This window comes from Andrena cerasifolii, chromosome 9 (genome assembly GCF_050908995.1).
Source record: "Andrena cerasifolii isolate SP2316 chromosome 9, iyAndCera1_principal, whole genome shotgun sequence".
Lineage (NCBI taxonomy): Eukaryota > Metazoa > Arthropoda > Insecta > Hymenoptera > Andrenidae > Andrena > Andrena cerasifolii.
The window spans coordinates 7,695,723-7,713,817 of NC_135126.1; the positions used below are offsets into that span (position 1 = coordinate 7,695,723).

The 18,095-nt window shown below is 46.3% G+C and overlaps 3 protein-coding genes across 11 annotated transcripts in view; 2 read left to right on the forward strand and 1 right to left on the reverse strand.

Annotated features, from left to right (window-relative positions):
* Nucleotides 1-797: 797 nt before the first annotated feature.
* Nucleotides 798-3,215, forward strand: Wbl (endoplasmic reticulum protein 29-like protein wbl). The gene is made up of 3 exons (XM_076820457.1): nucleotides 798-1,353; nucleotides 2,015-2,413; nucleotides 2,501-3,215. The coding sequence occupies exons 1-3, from the start codon at nucleotides 1,255-1,257 to the stop codon at nucleotides 2,735-2,737; spliced, it is 735 nt and encodes a 244-aa protein (XP_076676572.1). The 5' UTR covers nucleotides 798-1,254; the 3' UTR covers nucleotides 2,738-3,215.
* LOC143373310 (ran-specific GTPase-activating protein) lies at nucleotides 2,470-4,967 on the reverse strand. The gene is made up of 4 exons (XM_076820455.1): nucleotides 4,810-4,967; nucleotides 4,317-4,474; nucleotides 3,939-4,225; nucleotides 2,470-3,853 (listed from the first exon to the last, which is right to left on the reverse strand). Exons 1-4 carry the CDS (start codon nucleotides 4,822-4,824, stop codon nucleotides 3,531-3,533), a joined length of 783 nt encoding a protein of 260 aa, XP_076676570.1. The 5' UTR covers nucleotides 4,825-4,967; the 3' UTR covers nucleotides 2,470-3,530.
* Nucleotides 4,968-5,929: 962 nt separating this feature from the next.
* Nucleotides 5,930-18,095, forward strand: part of LOC143372809 (cell adhesion molecule Dscam2) — a 130,420-nt gene continuing 118,254 nt past the window's right edge. For 6 of the 9 annotated variants that reach the window (XM_076819371.1, XM_076819368.1, XM_076819370.1 and 3 more), the window contains exon 1: nucleotides 12,195-12,789. In XM_076819371.1, coding sequence (XP_076675486.1) covers nucleotides 12,651-12,789 — 139 coding nt within the window. In that variant the 5' untranslated portion in view covers nucleotides 12,195-12,650. Of the gene's footprint in view, nucleotides 6,254-12,194; nucleotides 12,790-18,095 lie in introns of those variants that run through there. The other 3 variants (XM_076819369.1, XM_076819373.1, XM_076819372.1) reach the window with 2 other exon arrangements.

Below are 18,095 nucleotides of genomic sequence, written 5' to 3' on the forward strand. Positions count from 1 at the left end.
CTTCCTTCCTTCCCTCTACACACCATACCGCCCACACGCTCTATTCTTCGATTTCTTCGTTTGTCTCCGTTCCCCGTCCATCCTACGTCTGACCAAACACCGATGTATTCTACTTTTCTCATAGAACCGTATGTACACGATGCACTTGTATCTATTCCAGCAGATGAATTGTAATTGTCATGGAACCTCGCCAGAGAAAAGTATACTTTGAGCAATTTTATCGGCGTAACATTGACTGATTCGGGGTTAATGCTGTTCTATATCCATGCAGCCCGAATACGGTTCAGGTTTGGAGAAACGGATAGACGGTTTTCTGGTTCCTTTGGAAACAGGGAATAGAATGGAGAATGTCCGATATATATTATCTTTATTTCATTTATTCTCTGCCTGCGAGGCCTTTCACGTACAAAAACCATTATTTTGTATTTATAAAGGCAATACATGATGTGACAGTAAAGCTATAAAGTTGTTTCGCTTGTAATTATGTGATTAATTTCATTTAGGTATATTAAATAGATGCCCTTATACTTTTCTTTGTAATTGGAGAACCAAGACTTATCGAAGAGGAAAGTGCCCAAAGGTAACGATCACAACGGTATTACATACATGTATTTTAAGGCAAACGATCTTTGCGCGTCAGTTGGTCTCGATACATATCTGGTTTGACATATCTAAATGTTTACCTCGTTTTGGATGACCTGACGGGGTACATAGACAGGCTGAAAGGCGCTAATTTTGTTATTTAATTTTGTTCATGTACATACGCGTGTTCCATCTATGTTTCAACTTACTCCTTTGCACTTGCGCCGCGCCGGCCGTTGAGTTGGCTGAAATTGAGAGGTCGCTCCTGTAACGTGCGCTTCGTGTCCTTCTCTGATTCGACAAAGGCGCGTAAGCTCCACCGCCGCGTGTAGTTACTTTACCTGTCTCTCTCATCTGTCCGACTGGTTGCTTCGTTGCTTCGTAACGCGAGGTTAGTTAGAGGGACGAGTAGGGAGTTTCTTTAACGTGTCAAAACACCGGTTCCTTACTTGTTAGCTGCGTTTCCATATGATTTATCCGCAACCTCGTCAGAACGTACGTTAATACGATCAGCAAACTTGACACATAAACCACCTTGCGCGCCACCACGCTGAACATTTCCGTATTTTTCCTCTTTCGATTTTATTCTTTATTTGGGAATAATTATTTTCTGCGAGTGAATACGAGCAATTGGAAGAATTGGACGGATTCTCGTCGGTTATAAGTCGTAACATGCTTCCATCGATCGCAGTAATTCTTGTTGCTATCGGAATTGCCGGTGCCGAAGATTGCAAAGGATGCGTCTCTCTGGATTCTTATTCCTTCGACAAGGTACCTTTCTTTGTGTTTGCTAAACCAAGTAGGTATTGACTATAGTTGTTGCGACTGTACGGCATAGGGTAACGACACTAACGACCCGGTGATTCAAGTACTTTGATTGCTTACGCTAGTCTCACCACGGATATATATATATATATATATATATTCTCTGTTGTCATGGTTATATGTACAGGACGCTCAATCGAGTTACTACGTTTTTAGCATAAAATCCTTGAATTTCTATACGAATACAGTTAAATAACCAACGAATACGAAAATGCACACATATATTATGTATATGTATTATAAATTGTATATCATCGTTTGTTGGCCGAGAGACCGTACACGAGTTAAAGAATATTTTATGGCTCGACCAACGAGAGACGTTAAGGCGTTTCTTTTTCGAGATAATACCTACTATTGATTCGCTTGCACATCATCATGCGAATTCAACGCGAACTTAAATCTATAGCGTACCTATGTATTTGCAGAGGTTAGCGCGTAGCATATGCGTGTCGGTCTGGTTCTAAATAGATTCTAGTACAGAGTAAATAGAATACCTAGCCTATGTTAGAAAAATCGACCGGTTGAATCGCTGTTGATCAGCGAAATTACAGATAAAAACTGGCAGTCGTGAGAAATGAAATATTGCTATTGTAACGTACATATGTAGGTAATCCCCAAATTCAAAGCGGCGATTGTGAAGTTTGATGTGGCGTTTCCGTACGGAGAGAAACACGAGCAGTACGGACAAATAGCTGCTGCCACGAAGGATGCTCACGATTTATTGGTAGCCGAAGTTAGAGTGAAAGATTATGGGAACAAAGACAACTCTGATCTTGCTGCACGCTACAAGATTAAATCTGAAGAATTCCCGGCGGTTCTTTTGTTCCTGCAAGGAAAAACGGAACCGATCCCATTCGCCACGGACAAATGGACCGACTTTACCGCGAACAGTATCAAACGATTTATTAAAATAAAGTCGGGTGTGTATCTTGGTCTACCCGGTTGCGTGGAACAACTGGACAGACTCGCGGAGGAATTCAAATCCAGCGGAGAGAAGTATAGGAAGGTGACGATCGTTTACGGATTAAGCGATAAAACTTATAAAATTACCTTAAAACCGACTGTACATAATCAATGAAATTGTATTTCGTAGGAAATATTGAACAAAGCCAAAGTGTTTGAGGAAACATTACCGGAGCCGCAGCGCGCTGCCGCTAAAGTTTACGTTAAAACTATGCAGAGGATATTGGAAAGGGGAGATGTATTCGTTCAATCGGAACAAACTAGGATAGAGGGTATTTTGAAAGGAAAACTATCGAACGAAAAGAAACGCACGATGGAGGAGAAACGGAATATCCTCCATTCGTTCTTGCACAGAGACGAATTGTGAAGGAACTACAACTTTTATGAGATACATTACAAACAATGTCGCCGTATGCCTCAGTGCGGAAGTAACATCGCGTTAATGTTTCATGTCCAACGAACACTTGAATCGCGATATTTTTTCAGCAGCTCGTTTCTCGCACATTGAGACGAAACGAGACGAAACGATCGACCTGACGTGACGCGACGATACGAAAGGACAGTGGACACGAGTCTCGTTCACTCCAAACATTCCAATATTCTTCACTGTAATTTGTGTAGCCGTATAACAGATTAAGAAAATACGATTAGAAGAAATAAAATATTTAAAAGTAGTCAGTCGCAAACGTAAATGACTACACGAGTTTTTGATATCAATCATTATGGGTTTTGTTCGGAAACAGGACCGCGTATGTATGTGATACATTTATTACCTATCTACATAAGAATTTGAAGGAAATCTAGCGAAATTGTAATCGAATAAATTCCCTTGCTTTTGAAATTTAGACGGCTCTTACGTTTATTAATTTCTCATTTCCGTTAAATTTAACGTCTGTTTCCGTTACAGCGTATCTTTGTATGTATAGTATAAATGCTAAAACATCTTCCGTTAAAAAATCACAGATAACATGCAACATTCGTATAAATATTGTCTTATTCGTAAACTGAATATTTATTCCGCCTGTCTGTGAACGTTATTGCTAAAAACTTTCCCTACATTACGTTCGATGCTCAAATAGTTAAGCATATGCATGCGCCTATGTTTACGTCGGAATGTGTATTTGTAGTTTAAGACGTCCGTCCAATCGGCACATGGTTATCTACTTTTTCCCTCCCAACTCCTTAACCTGTAACTGCTCAAGTTCGTGCGATACTTTGTCCATGCTTTCTTCCGTCTTCGTCTGTTTCGCGATGTCGTCTGATTTTCCAACTTCGTTATTTTGAACTTTCAAACTTCCGTCTTCCGTCGTTTTCTTCGTTTGTTCTTCATTGTCGGTACTTTCACTGTAACTTACATCGCTAGAAGATTCGCTATCGCTCTCAGAATGCTTGTCTGTGGCTCTACTTTTCCCGGCGTATATTTCGCACTCCGAGCCTACTATCTTTTTTGCCTTCTCAAATGCTTCCTTCCAAACCGATGCATCTTTAACAAACAAAGACATGGAAAGATTAACCGAAGCGCTCTGTTACTTAATGTTCCTACTTCTCCAAGCTATGGTCATGCTTACTTTCGGCATTCGCAAATCGAATAGCCAGTAATTCCGGTTTGAGCTGTTCGTCTGCGTAATCGGCGAGTACGCTCCATACCCATGCTCTATCGCTACCACAATTTGGTTTTAATTCCATCCAGGGTGTTACAAAATGATTGGCGCAGATTTTATATGTCTTGTCTCTACGCATCACAACCCTAACTGTATTTTTTATGTTGTGTCTTAACAATTTTACTTCTCCTGTCCCGCGTTCTTTCCATTCCGCAGGGTTAGTGGACGAATCGTAACGGTACAATTTTGCTCTCCTACAAGTGAAACATTATTATATTCGCACAGGATACCCACATCAGTATCAAATATAAAATCTGTGAATGACGGTCGATGGCCTGAATTTACATTTTTATCATTTCAACCTCATCCTCTTCGTTGTTGGAGACTTCTATTAATGGTAAGGTAATAATTGGCTCAAAATGTATGTCATTTTCATTAGTGTCCTCTTCGTTCTCTTGAGATTCACAGTTAACGCTTTTCGCGTCGACATGGTCACCATTTAACTACGAGTGCACATAAATTAAAGTCAAATAGTCAAATTCTCATACTTAATCTCGTCTCAATAAATCCTTGTATAATTACATTAATCTATCGACGACAATAAAATTATTCGAGGCCATTAAAACTGTTTCTTCGATAAGGATAGAACGTAGGCATTTTAAACTAAACGAAAATACCTATACGATTGATATGTTGCAGTTTATTTCAACACGAACGCGGCGATCTAACCTACAGCGTCAGTTTAAATTTTTTAAATAAGCAACAACAACCATTCTTCTCTCTTTGCATCGAATAACGTTAATGCAAAGATATGAAGAAAAAATATCATAATATTTACCACGTTTTCTGGCATGTTTTTACGAGCTTCGTAAAATAAATATTCCAATTAATTTATCAAATACTGCCAAGTCCGGCCTCTCTGATAGTAAACCCATATGAGTAAACCAGCGTAAACCAGGGGCACTGGTATCTTGCAGATTGCAGAGAAAATCTGTGGTCAAAAATAAGCTTTTGAGCCGCAACGCGAGCGGCGCTGGTGTTGCACTTTCGTAATGTCAGGCGTCACGTAAATAACATGAATGGGGTGCGTTTAGCAGACTCAACTGTTGAGTGATCTCACTAGATTTTACTCGCGTTGACGAATGTACGTGCAACTTCAGAGTAAAATCTAGTGAGATCACTAAACATCCCGGGACCGCAGGGACCACACGGTAAAAGGTTATCACCGTTGTTAACGTGCTCAAATACTCGCATGCACCAGTATTTTCGGTGCTGACTATTAATTTCTACTTACAATAAGGGATTAATATATTCAAATGGATCAGAGATTTCCCGCTCTGGACGCTCTCGTTTAACTTTTGAGCCGCGTCGTGAGCGGCGCTGTAAAATGTCCGTCCCCCTCCAGCTATGAGAGATGCTTATCTATAGTTATCTACGTAGAAAATCGTGATCGTGATGTGTATTGCGGATAATGCGCGATAGGACCGACAGCACTCCATTCTATATAAGAGCAGGCCTGCGTCCCTACCGATTTACGACCGATGTGTGCAGCTCTCACGGATCTGACACACGCGATTGGTCGTAACACTTTTGCGATTGGTTGTAGCACTTTCCCCGCCGGTTTCCTACCAATCAACAGTACATCCGTGCACGGAACGAGTCCACTCTACAGGCTAATTCAGACACGTCGAGTAATGTAGTCGAGTAGTGAGTAATTTAGTACTTTTTCGTGTGTGAACACTAAAATTTAGTCAAGTAGTTTAGTAAAACAATGGTAAATTACTAAACTACTCGCTACTCGACTAAATCACTCGACGTGTCTATTCCAGCTTTAAAGTGGAATGCAGTGTAGCCGATCGGTAACGGAGTTTCGGTGGCGATACCACAGACGAGGTCTGTCGCGACTCGAACATCCGTAAGGTGATAGGTCTATCCTATACTTCGTCGATGGCGCAGGATCGATCAGTCGATCAGCAGTTGAGCACGCCCTCGGTAGAGTGCGCCCCTAAAGTAATTTGAAACTCCCGCATTCCCGGAGTTTTGAACGTGTCAGATCGTGTTCGCGTCGCGAGTGCAGTGTTCGGGCTTGCTGTCGTAAAACAAACGTGTTTGCTAAATTACACTCATTAACTGAACGAGTACGTTTCATCTTCGTTAGTAAACTTGAATATTAGTGGTTAGCCGGTGTGTGTTGAGAAACGAGAGGGGAATAGCTTCAGAAACTGTCTTGTTAGCCGTTGTTCCACCGGAAGCCCTGCACATCTAGCCGACTACTTCAAAAGGTAATTTGAATATTGAGTATTTACGAAATATGACACATCTATGACTCGAGCATCATATACGCAGCGGTGTTTGTACAAAAAACTGCATTGTCGTGGAATACATTTCGAATGTCTAGAGATCAATCAGCCCATTTGTAGGTTACAATATCAAATAGTAACCGTCATGGCGGATCAAAATTTTTCATTCCCGTCTTGCATACCGTACCAATTTGAAATATGTGCTGCTTCGTTCCTCCGACAGAGGATCCCGAACAGAGGAATGTTGAGCAATTTCTCGTTCGATTAATTATATAGGATAATTAATATAGAGGAGAATTTTAACGAATTAAAAGACGAAAATGGGAAAGTGCGTAAATGCCCACGCTATAGGATCCGCATAGCGTGACATCTGTTCCCCTTACGTTAAGGTGAATGTCCCAATTTCTGCTCATGTCTCCATTTCTGATCATTTCGTATTTTTCTTATTATATGCGTTACGTATGTACTATACTTGCAACAAAATAATTCTAAATTAGTACTAATACTTCAACATCTTGAAATATCTTTCTTAAATAGTTTTTGAATTGGTTGATTTATTATTAAAGAATTAATCAATTACTCTGCAAATTTTCATCACAAACGAATTTTTTACAGCTTCTTTATGACGAGTTACCTCTTAAATGAGCAGAAATTGGGACATTCACCTTAGTTGTGCAAATGCTCAGCCAGCGAAAGGTTCCCGGACAAATTACGTTCCCTCGCATTTATGTCACCTCCCATTTTCGTATTTTCCAACGTCACGTGTATCAACGCGGAGCGTCAGTCCGAGGCGTTCCACTTTCGGCGAAGTGAAACGTGTTAACCGAATTATAGATACTCATCCGTGTATTCCATCAATGCGATAACTATCATATAAGATATCATAATTGACCATTGTCGCTTTAATTGCTCCCCGCGAATCGGCCCGCGAATTTCGACGGAAGTGGACCAACTTTTCGTGGATCGTTTTGAATATATACGATCGCTCTCGCGAAAAGCGATCGCGTGTACGACCCGGCGCTATAATAACCCGTTCGATGGAAGTGGAAGTTCGCCTTAACTTCCGCCCGGCAGGAAACTGAATCCTTTGAATTGATTCAAAAGCTTGATTAGCACGTTGATTGCTGCAGGACGACACGTGCCCGTGTGTCTCGTACGTGTGCGGCTCGCGACCACACAAGACGCTTGGCCCTTTCGCTATTGAAGACACGTGTGTTCGTATCTGGCCGACAAATTGCTTTCGTTGCGAATCGACGGTGCCGCGGCATCGATCTGATTTCAATTGGAAACACTAGGCCAATTCGTTTACGCGTTTCAATAGTATCGAGCCATCCATATTTGTCGGTCCCATTAGTAATTCAGCTTGAATTTAGAACCTGAACCGCGAGACTTACAGGGTGAAACGAGTGGAAGGGTTCTCAGTTATATGATGAGAATAGAGCGCACTTGTTGGGACTCGATGGGGGATGGGGGTAAACTTTGAGATTGGTAGATCATTTCTCTCGTCTCCGATATCGATGTTCTGGAGATATCGAGGCAAATGATCCTGGATAAAACAAGTGCCGATCGCAGGCGAACGTTTCCCGCATACGAGGAAATCCTATTTTTTGGGCTAAAAACATAGCAAAATTTGGGATTTTTTTCCCAAGAAACTAGCGATTCAATTCGTCTGAAATTTGCACCACGTTTTTATGCACCTTTGAAGTTGCAGTTTATTATTATTTTTTTGTAATAAATATAGCTAACTTGGGGAAAACCTTAAGCGCACGGCACTAGAGGCACTCCCCCTAATTTCAACATTTCATTTTGTTCAAATCAATTTTTCCAGGCGATAGTGAATTATTTGGCGTCTGTCTGTTGTTTTTTCAACGCAGGATGAGTACCTTGTGTCATTATACCGTCCATTAGTCGCAACAGAGTTTTATTGAAAACGTCGAGGGCCCATTAATTCCGTCGCCGGACCCATAAAACTTTTATAAAATTCCATAGCCGTGTATTTCAATTAAAAATATTAACGTTGCGAGGGTGTTGCAATTACGCGAGTCGCAGTGGGAGTCTGGGGGTGGGCGGGATCTTTGCTCGCGAAAGCTCCGCGTAACGGTCGTATTTTTCGTCGCTGCTTTTAAATTGCATTATCCGTGTTTCTGACTGAACTCATGATTATCTCTTTTTTTTCCCCCCCGCCGTGTAATTCGTATCCCGTGTTTATCTTTTGAATTACTCGCCCGGCGCAGTCACCGTGATTATTATTACGCGAAGGCAGCTGCATTTCAGTCGGGATCGAGCGAAAATCATAAGATAGAAATTCCACGGGGCACCTGCTCCGAATCCGCCCTTAAAGTTCTCGGCCCGGCGTAATTGAAGTGTTTATTCACGACTTGTACGGCGCGCTGGGAAACGGGGGGATAAAGAAACACGGAAACCCCGCGGCCGGACTTTAAACTTCTCCTTTTTAACAAAGAGAAAACAGGAGCGTACCTTAATCTCGTTTGCTTGGGAAGTTTTAACAATTTTTCGATCACCGCTCCTGAAGTTCATCGAAGGGGTTGAAATCGTTAGTTACAGAGACAAAGATAATTGATGGAAGTATCGACAGGGTGGAGGGCGAATAGCGAATCGAGTGAAGCTGAGTAAACTGTAAAAAGTACGGAGCAGTGCGAACCCTTTTCGCTTTAATATAAATTCCCAGAGTGTATCCATTGTGTAAGCATTACTGCCACGTTTTAATTTGAATTTAATTATCTTATAAGAGCGGGACGCAAAGTTTATATATATACATATATCCCTTAAGGAGTTCTAATAACATTGGAATACATGTTCGGGCGTTTTCGTGATACATTTTCTAATGAAATTAGAAATGTGTAATTATAATATTTAATAATGTTATCTGATAATGTACGATTAAGATGTTTATAAATCGATGTGAAGGATGCCTGTATTTTGATGTGCGATATATATATATATAATATAGGGTTGGAAATTGAAGTGGTCCTGGGGGTTGGAGGAGTTCTTGATCTTCCTCGTCGCATTCTAATGGGTGACTGAACAATGCGCTGGTGGATATTTTGATTCTTCATAGCAGTAGGCTGTAAAACAAACAATGGTGTAAATAATTGAATGTTTTTATTATTCTTGTTTCGTGTCTTCTTTATATATATATATATATATATACGAAACAAGAATAATAAAAACATTCAGTCATTTACACCTTTGTTTGTTTTACAGCCTACTGCTATGAAGAATCAAAATATCCACCAGCGCATTGTTCAGTCACCCATTAGAATGCAACGAGGAAGATCAAGAACTCCTCCAACCCGCAGGACCACTTCAACTTCCAACCCTCCGTACGTTTCTCCATTCTTTTTCATTCGCTTACTTCCATTTTCCTACTTCCCCCGCGTTAATAACATTTCCCATTGCCATGCAAATGCGCTGTAATTATAGTCGCGGAAAAGGAAACGTCCAAGTAGGTCACACATTACGCGGGAAATAGGTCACGATCGCCGGAAAATAATATCCCCCACGCTGTGCCTCCGTTCCTCGCGGTTTTAACTTGGATGTTTCGTTAGGACGACGCGGACGATACATCACCGAGGCGGATCGATTAATCACCAGCGTTCCCTGACGTTAATTTACCGCAAAACGTTGGCCCGCGATCGCCGGGGCCAGAGATGCGGGCGGTTAAACGCGCTCCTTGCGATCGCCTCGCAACAAATAATCGCAGAAACAAGGTGATCGTGGGCGCTGGGGTTTGGCCACAAATGATCCCCCTGTTATGCGTGTTCTTGTTGCGCCCGGAGTTCCCCAACAATTTGCATGGCCGCCCGTGACAATGGATCTCGCAGGGCAAAAACCGAGTCGACGCTATCAGTTCCGGGTAAAAACCGTGCCCCAATATTTGTCCCTATAATGGCGCGTATCGTTACCACCCGCCTCGATCGCTTTCGATACCATTCGCCGAACACTTGCAACGCTTCTTTCTCGAGGTAGAAGATGCAAGTTCCGAGGCCATCTAAATTCCGCGGAACCTAAATTGAGGAAGCCCGTCTATAATTTCGAAAGTAGTTTTCGGCCGTCGTAAATGGGCGAATGAAAATTTGATCTAGATACGCGTTAGTGTGCCGTTTCAGCGGTTTCACGCGCACACCCCACCCCACTTTGCAAGCCCTGTTTCTGGTGGAAGAATGAACATCCTCATCGATTAGTGCTCTGCTGTTTGATTTTTCGCTTATTCCCCGCGGCGAAACTCGATTACGATGGCCTGATAACGGCGGAGTTTGCGGGCAAACGTCAAAAGTCGAGCGCGCCCGGTAAGTTAATCACGGAGCCAGGAAGCCGCAGACGTCAAAGGATTTACGGAAGCGGAACGCCGGAAAGAGGAGTTAATCTGTCGCGTATGCCACGGCTATTTAATCGTTCCGGTCGTGTCAAGTTGCGCCAGCTATCGTGCACGAGCATGGCAGGCTTGCTTTCTATTAAAGATCGTCCACGGCCATTCGAGGCACCGCGCTTTCGCGCATAAAGGGGTGGAATCTTTGGGGACTCGGTATCATCAGCGGTGCTCCAGATATCTGCGCTATAAACGAGTCTCCGACAACTCACTGTCCTCCGCTGTTCGTGTTAAGTCGTTCTTTGAATAGTAAATCAATTGCATCCCACTTCCTATAACGGCACAAAGGGGGTTGCCATTCTTCTTTGAATCAATTTCTCGTACCGGTACCTTCTTCCACTTCGACCTTTAGCAGGCCCGGTTCCACGAAACCGTGTAAATTATTTGCAGGCTCCTCTTACCGCGAATACGTTAGCCACATTCGCATCGCTTTTCTGCGCATCGAGAGGGCTCTTGTACCGAGCTTCTGTGCTCGCGCGAAGCCTCTCGCGTATCATTTATCCGACTGTTTTCCTCGGCGGAATAAAATTCGCAGAAAGTTTAGAAGGTTTCGCGAGATGTTCTGCAATAAAAATTTCAGGGGGTAAAGTTACGCATCCGCTGCGAGATGGGTTCGCTCTTCTTGGGGGTGAGCGGCTCTTCTGCCCCGTTGCCATTTAATTTGCGCGCGTGGCCGCGGCAACAGTTTCCACCGCTCTTTGACAGTGCTGCGGGGTCACTTGTTGTCGATTATGGATAGCTCACCTTCGCCTCTGACATTTGAAAAGCGGGGCTGAAATCCTGGAAAATAATTGCCCCCGTGAAATCGAATTTCCATCTCGATTTAACGGGAATTCCATATCGCTCTCGACGAGCGTACGCTCTCTCTCCTCGGACGATTATCAATACACGCTTATAATATTCCCCGATTATACCGTGCTGGAATTAATAAGAATTGTTTATACAATTGCGAACGGGAACGGAATGTATTTTAATTAAAGGAGAAATCGTTGTTCGATTCAATTTCCCGTCCATTAAGTTTGCACAGTATCGCGAGGCTTCTTCTTCGCTCTACTCTCCGCCCCATAATACACGCTGCTCCCAAACCTGATCGCGACTCTGCACGATAAGCTGCTTAATAAAAAGAGCATTCCACCCCGTTTCATTTCATTCTAACAGACTTAGCGCGACGATTTCATTGGAACTGTAGTTGGACCAGGAAAAGGTGGAAAGGGTGTCCCCGGAAGGTCGGCTAATCGTCACTGTAACCCGCCTCGCTATTTAATTTGCGTCCGCGTAAGGTTACACCGGGGTTCTCTCGCTCTTTGAGGTCGGGCTGCTTGATGGTCGCTGCTCGGAGTGGGGTGGACGACGACGGGCGGCGGCGGGAGCGTCGGTGATCCCCGACGGTGTACGCCGGTGGAAACTGCACGGGAACATGGACCGTGGCGAGGAGGTCGGTACGACGAGGTACACGCTGGACAAGGACGCGGAGAGGGAGGAGTTGTACCTGGATGACGGGAGAGGGCGGAGGTGGCGGGTGGCGCCGGAGGAGGCGGTGGTTCCCCGGTGCGCGGCCTGAGCTTGCGGTCGGGGCATCTCGTAACCCCTTGGATGTACCCGTACTTAAGCCTGGGCCCGTGTACGTGCACGGGTCGGACGGCGAGAGGGTGGCTGTGGCCGGCTGACGGAAGCGCAGGACGTCTGAGTGCGTGGATAGAGGGGTGCCGAGGCTGCTCGAGGACGACCGGGTGCGCACGAGCCGCGAATCTCCGCGGGAACCTGTCGCGCGCCACCGAGCAGTCTCTCACTGGCGCCCGACGCGGCGAGTGCCCGAGAGACTGGATCACGTAAAGTTCTACGGCGTAGTTGGATCGGGGCGCACACCAAGGGCACACGTACCCATCGAGAGCAGCGACATCGAAAGGCAGCCACCCCTGCGAGGGGTTCGGAGCGGACGACGGTGGACGTGCCATCCTCGAGGTTCTACCCCCATTTCCCGGAGGCCCGATGGACGCTGGAGAACGCTGGGCGATCGGTCGCTGCATCGGGATGCAGCGATGCCTGCGCGTCGATCCTCCGCGCCACGTGAGTCGAAGCCTCCAGCTCCTGTGGATCGCCGTGGTCTTCGTATCGTCGCTGCTCAGCGGTGAGTCGAACACCCCATCGTGCTTTCTATGCGCGCTTTGCTCTGTCGCTCGACTGTGAACGAGGAATACGCGAGGCTCGAGGACACGGAACTACGTATCCTTGCCGTGGCATGGTATTACTGGTTGTTGACCCGCGACGCGTCCTTGTCCCCTCTCAGGAGAGGCAAATCTTGCTGCGAGAGCAGACAGCGCGACGAGCAAGAAAGATCAGCTTAAGGGGTTTTGTAAGACGGGTTCGTTTCGATTCGCTGACTCCAGGTCCCACAGTCCCCTTTGAATTTGGACAATTGCATCGGTAGCTCCTCGGAGATCCCCGGTCCTTGTTCACTGGGGATTTCACAGATTCCACGCGATCGTCGTACAACGTATCTGATACGTAGCAAGATGTAGAGTGTTTAAGTTATTGAGGATGGACTGTCTTATGTTAGTTCACCATCGTTTCAATTATACGCGAGCGTATTCCTCTAGCCATGGGATTTGGAAGCTACTTATCTCGCGAGGACGTTCCCACTCGGCGCGGAACGAATCACGAGCACCGTAACTTCGATCCCCTCGTCCGTACACCGATTCTTGCTGCTCTCAAATACGGGGGCTGAGAGCAGCGGAAAGTTTTTGCGAGACTTGGTAGCAGGCAAACGAACTCACGTTGGCTCCCGAGCGGGCGAGCTGGCCGCAAAAAGCTAACGAACTCGTCCAGGGAGTCCGTGACTCGGGTACAAGTAGATTTCGGAGGAACTTTGTAGGAACGATAAAAGGGAGGTCGAACGCAGGTTGGCGGTAGCGATGCTATTTTTGCGGCTCGTTAAACCGTCTCGTTTCAAGAGAGAACGCTATTACCGCGGACAATGGACGGTATCCTCTGCTTCATATTACTTTGAAATAATCAGAGACGCGCGGGGGAATATTCGATGGAGTCAGCATCCTTCGCTTGATTCAGAAATCCTTGGAAACATGGTCGCCGCTATTCATTCGGTATTTCCATAACAGCGGCTAATTGAATCCTTTAATTAGCCCGCCGACGTAACAAAGTGTTCGTAAGCGAAATGTTCCACCGAAACTAGCCGCTGTTCAGCGTCGGTCTATTGAAAAAAAAAAAATCGCACAAACAATACGCAACCGCGTCGGCTCGCCTAGAACGGTCGAAAAATATCGCCAGTAAAGCCACCCCGCTGTACTTTCTCGCTGCACGTTTGCTCGCCACGAAGCGCGCGATACCGCTGACGTAGTTTACCCGCGCGCTCCTTTAAAATTTAAACTACCTTCGCAAGAGAATCGTTGCTGGATTTATGGCGCGGCGTGCAACTTACGGCCGGCTGTATCGCGAGCCTTCTGGACGAGGGTTGGGGGTCAGGCTCGGGTCGCATCGACGGAGAAAGGACACGAGGTGTCTCGTATAGGGGTGGTTTAATAGCCAATGGCCAATGAAAATCCTGCTGGTCCGCTCGGAGCCACTACAGTCACCGCTGATCGGCTTTACTTCTTTCGCTTTCCGTTTCCCGTAAGCATGTTCGCGCCGTTCCAGGCGACTGTAAACCGACTGGCACAATCCACCAGGCTCGATAAATTCCCGGGCACTTGAGAAACGCTGAATCGAGCTTCGTTTTATACAAAAACGATAATAAGACTAACCGGTGCTTCCTTATGGGAGCAACAAGAAACACGTCTGTCTTTTTCGGCAAATTGATTTCACGTAGCTATGCGCGTCCTCCTTCTCTGTCGCTGAGCCACGATTCACCGATATCGTAGCATTACTTGCTCCCCATAATATTCTACCGACGTGCATGCCTGTTATCGAGCAGAATGCACCGTGAATAGCGATAGGGACGTCATCGATCTCCTACGAATGAAATCCATTTCCCTCCTGCCAGGGCGATACGATCGCGGCGGGGCGTTCGATCAGAGATGTCGCGTCTCCTTGATTAACGTCGAATTTGCCTCTCGAAATAAGAGACGTTTGCTCAAGGGAGCGCCGCTGCCCTCGCGTTAGGCGCCGCGAATCGCGTTGCAGGGACGATAACGTTCGCCAGCCGCGTAATCATTTGATAAAATAGGAAGGGAATCGCGGACGGTGGAGATACCTGGGACGAATCCCGTTCGGTTTCTATCCTCAACTTCGCTGCCCGCGAGTCACGGGGCACGTACGCGGCCGCATATCGCGGAATTAGTCCGCGGCTGAAGGGGGTGGCCAACCCCTGAGTGCAGAGTTCACTCGCGGACCGTAACTTTTGAATAGCAAGTAAGAACGGGGTCAGGACTGCGCCGGGCGACGGAGGGCGCGTAAATACGAGGGGTGAAACGCTTGGACGGGGGTGGATGAAGCTTGGGGAGGAGTTAATGCTATTGCCGAACGCTGATACATCGCGGTGTCTTCTTTCTACCGATTCGAACCGCTCTGCCTCGTGTTTCCACGCGGGGGCGGGTCTCTCTGTAATTTATCTTGTTATTTACATTAACGAATCGGGGCCAGCGAAACGTTTGCAAATGCAGAAACAGGTGCCGCGTACCAATCGGATTTTCTTGCAGGCGGGTGGGTTTCGATCGCGGGTTTGTTTATACTCCGATCGGAGTCGTTAAGGGACGGGTTAATTCGTGTTTGGGCCGATTTCGATGCAGTGACTGCTCCGACATGTCGTGCTCGGCGATTCTAGGAATTGGGACGGGTCGCGGTACCTTTTTTTTTTAACAAACGCGCGTTCGCTTTTAAGCGGGAAACATTCGCTCGCTTCTTCCTTATCCTGCTTTACCGCTAAACCAAAGTCCGCTCGTACCTCTAACGAATGTTTCGCGTCTGATAAATATGCAACAGCTTAAAAAACAGCCGCAGCGCGTTCCAGTTCCCGGAATGGCGCTGTATAAGTTAGGTATTCGATGAAAATATTATCGCGTCAGTCGCACGGCGCTCCCCTACCCCTCTGACTCGCGTTCCGCGCGCGAGCTTTCTCAAATCGCGAATGGGGACCGCGCTCAAAGTTAACGCGCTGAAAATCGTTGTGTTAATTCTCCCTTTGAAGTCTGTTCGCGGGGAATGGAACAGAAGGCCCGTGTTAATAGCATCCCCTAACAACTTGATCATCCACCATAGCGTGTTTCATGCGTGGTTACGAAATTCCTGGTGAACGGTAATTTCCTAATGGAAAATCGAACGGCACCGTATCTACGCGCGACGCGGCTTTTCTCAGAACATTGTCGTTTCCGCGACCCTGACACCGTGTGAGCGATTTCCCGTCAGAGGCGATTAGAGGGGAAAGTTAGTCAGCCTGGTAAAGCATTGCCGAAGTGGCTCGGCTGTTGCCTGCCGAATGTCGCTAATGGAGACGGCGGTGTTGCATTAGCTGCGGAGGAATAATAGCGGGAGAAGCCCGGCGACGCGTGCACCTGTCGATTCCGAGAGTGATTTCCCATAGAATATTGCGCCTTCCCCGGGGCGAAGCACGGTCACAGCCTCTCGAAAAAAGTTTCCTTCGCGTGTCAGCAGACGCGAGGGTCAGCGGGCGCAAAAAGAGAGTGGACACTTAGCATTTATATTCTTCTATCAGGAGCTGTTCTGAAATGGAGCAATCGCTCTTCCCCCGACTCCTTTGAGAAGCTCCTTATCGGTCTCGTGCTCTGAAAGGATCTCGAGCCGCCTTTCCCGATCTCAATTCAAGTGCGTTCGAACACCGATCGCCGCTTTCATCGTTATTGGATTAACGGATTAAAATCAGGATATACAGGGGGAATTATAAAGTCATCGGGCTCCTTTGAAGGCCCCCTCCACTCGATGTACCTCGAGGAGTGGTAAATAAATACCTGCCCCATTAAGCAGACGAGAAAAGGGTCGAATAATCCCTCGAGCTTCGAATTCATATGTAATGTCTGCCTAAGTAGTCTTTAATTTCCCTGCCCAACGTGCCCAAATTCATTAGGTTTTAAAAATGTACTAACTCGCGCGCCACTCGGACCACCCACCCGCGTATGGGCATATGTTGGACGCATGATATTCCCATGGTATTTCCGCAAGTAGCGCGGCCAGCGCAGGAGCAATGCGTAACGAGCAAACAAAAAGTCGTTGCCCGCGATTCATCCTGTGCATTTGCAGCCGGCGGTGTTTAACGCAGGAAACGATGTTTTTTTCAATGTTTACACGCATCGAAATGATTCGATGGAGGTAGACAAATATTTGGACCGACCGTGCACGGCTACGGAAACGATGATCGTTATACGAACCGTCGGGCAAACACCGGGGGCACATTTATAGCCGATGCGTTTTCGTTGCTGTTTATACAGCCGGTCGATGGCTGTATCGGCCCCGATTTTTGTTTTTCTATCCGCCGGAAGAGCAATTAGTTTAATTATAATAGAAACGGGCAGCGAGAGGTGTACGGGCGCGTGTCAAATTGCCCGTTCAGGATATCGCGAGTGGCCGTAGCGCGTTTAACGCGGCAGTACGCCCCTTGTTTTCCGATGCGCCGCGATCAAGCCATCGTGCGGCCGTTTTATCAACGGGGCAAGGTTAACCGATGAAATTTACGCGACCGCTGCGCCGGCCGTTGCGACAATCGGTCTATTAAAACGGCAACCCTCGGCCCAGCCGTGGGAAAAAGTCAGATGCCCAGCTGGACGTTTCATCGAATTCATAATGCCAATTTCGTTGGCCGCGTCGCCGCGGCAGTGTTTCAATTAATTAGTCGTCTAATTGAACGCAGCGTTTCACGCGGCCTGGTCGAAATTTTTCCAAGGATTTATTTTGCCCCTGATTTTCAACCCGAGTGGAGGAGGTTTGGTGGTTTCTCTCCTCTGATTTAAAGCTGTCATATAAAAATCTATTAATACGAAGTCAACGTAATCTGCCATTTAACGGATCATGCAAGATGGGGCTGGCAGATGTAATAAAAGGGCGATCAATCACGGCGAAAGTTACCCCGAGCGGGGAGTAGATAAGCTCTACTTATGTCAGGCATGCAGGCCACGCAGTAGATAAGGTCGCCTGGAGTCAGACGCCCGTCAGACTAATAACGGTCCCGACTACTTTGCCCTGGGAGGTAAGCGCCGAGCATTATGCGTATTAACGGTGAAGCGAACGTTAAGAAGGGGACGTTGAACTTTGTCTTTCGTGGAATGTTAAATGGTTAATACGCAATCAAGCCTTCCGGCTCGTATATACGTCTCCTTTGGAATGTTTCCGAGGGAAGCGCGGGGGATATAGGAAACGCGGAGAGAAATGAGGGGATACTGGGAGCAAAGGCTTTCGCTAAATCTTCTTTTCACATCTGTATAGATAGCTTCTATCAAGGAACCTGTAGATTCATCTTATTTCCATGAAATT

Bases quoted from the DNA above. Each gene is read 5' to 3' on its own strand.
- Wbl (XM_076820457.1), top strand. From the start codon at position 1,255: ATGCTTCCATCGATCGCAGTAATTCTTGTTGCTATCGGAATTGCCGGT. The intron at 1,354-2,014 runs GTACCTTTCTTT...GTACATATGTAG, and splicing joins ATTCTTATTCCTTCGACAAG to GTAATCCCCAAATTCAAAGC. The intron at 2,414-2,500 runs GTGACGATCGTT...TGTATTTCGTAG, and splicing joins GCGGAGAGAAGTATAGGAAG to GAAATATTGAACAAAGCCAA.
- LOC143373310 (XM_076820455.1), bottom strand. The intron at 4,226-4,316 runs GTAAATTCAGGC...TTTCACTTGTAG, and splicing joins GAGGTTGAAATGATAAAAAT to GAGAGCAAAATTGTACCGTT. The intron at 3,854-3,938 runs GTAAGCATGACC...TGTTTGTTAAAG, and splicing joins TCGATTTGCGAATGCCGAAA to ATGCATCGGTTTGGAAGGAA.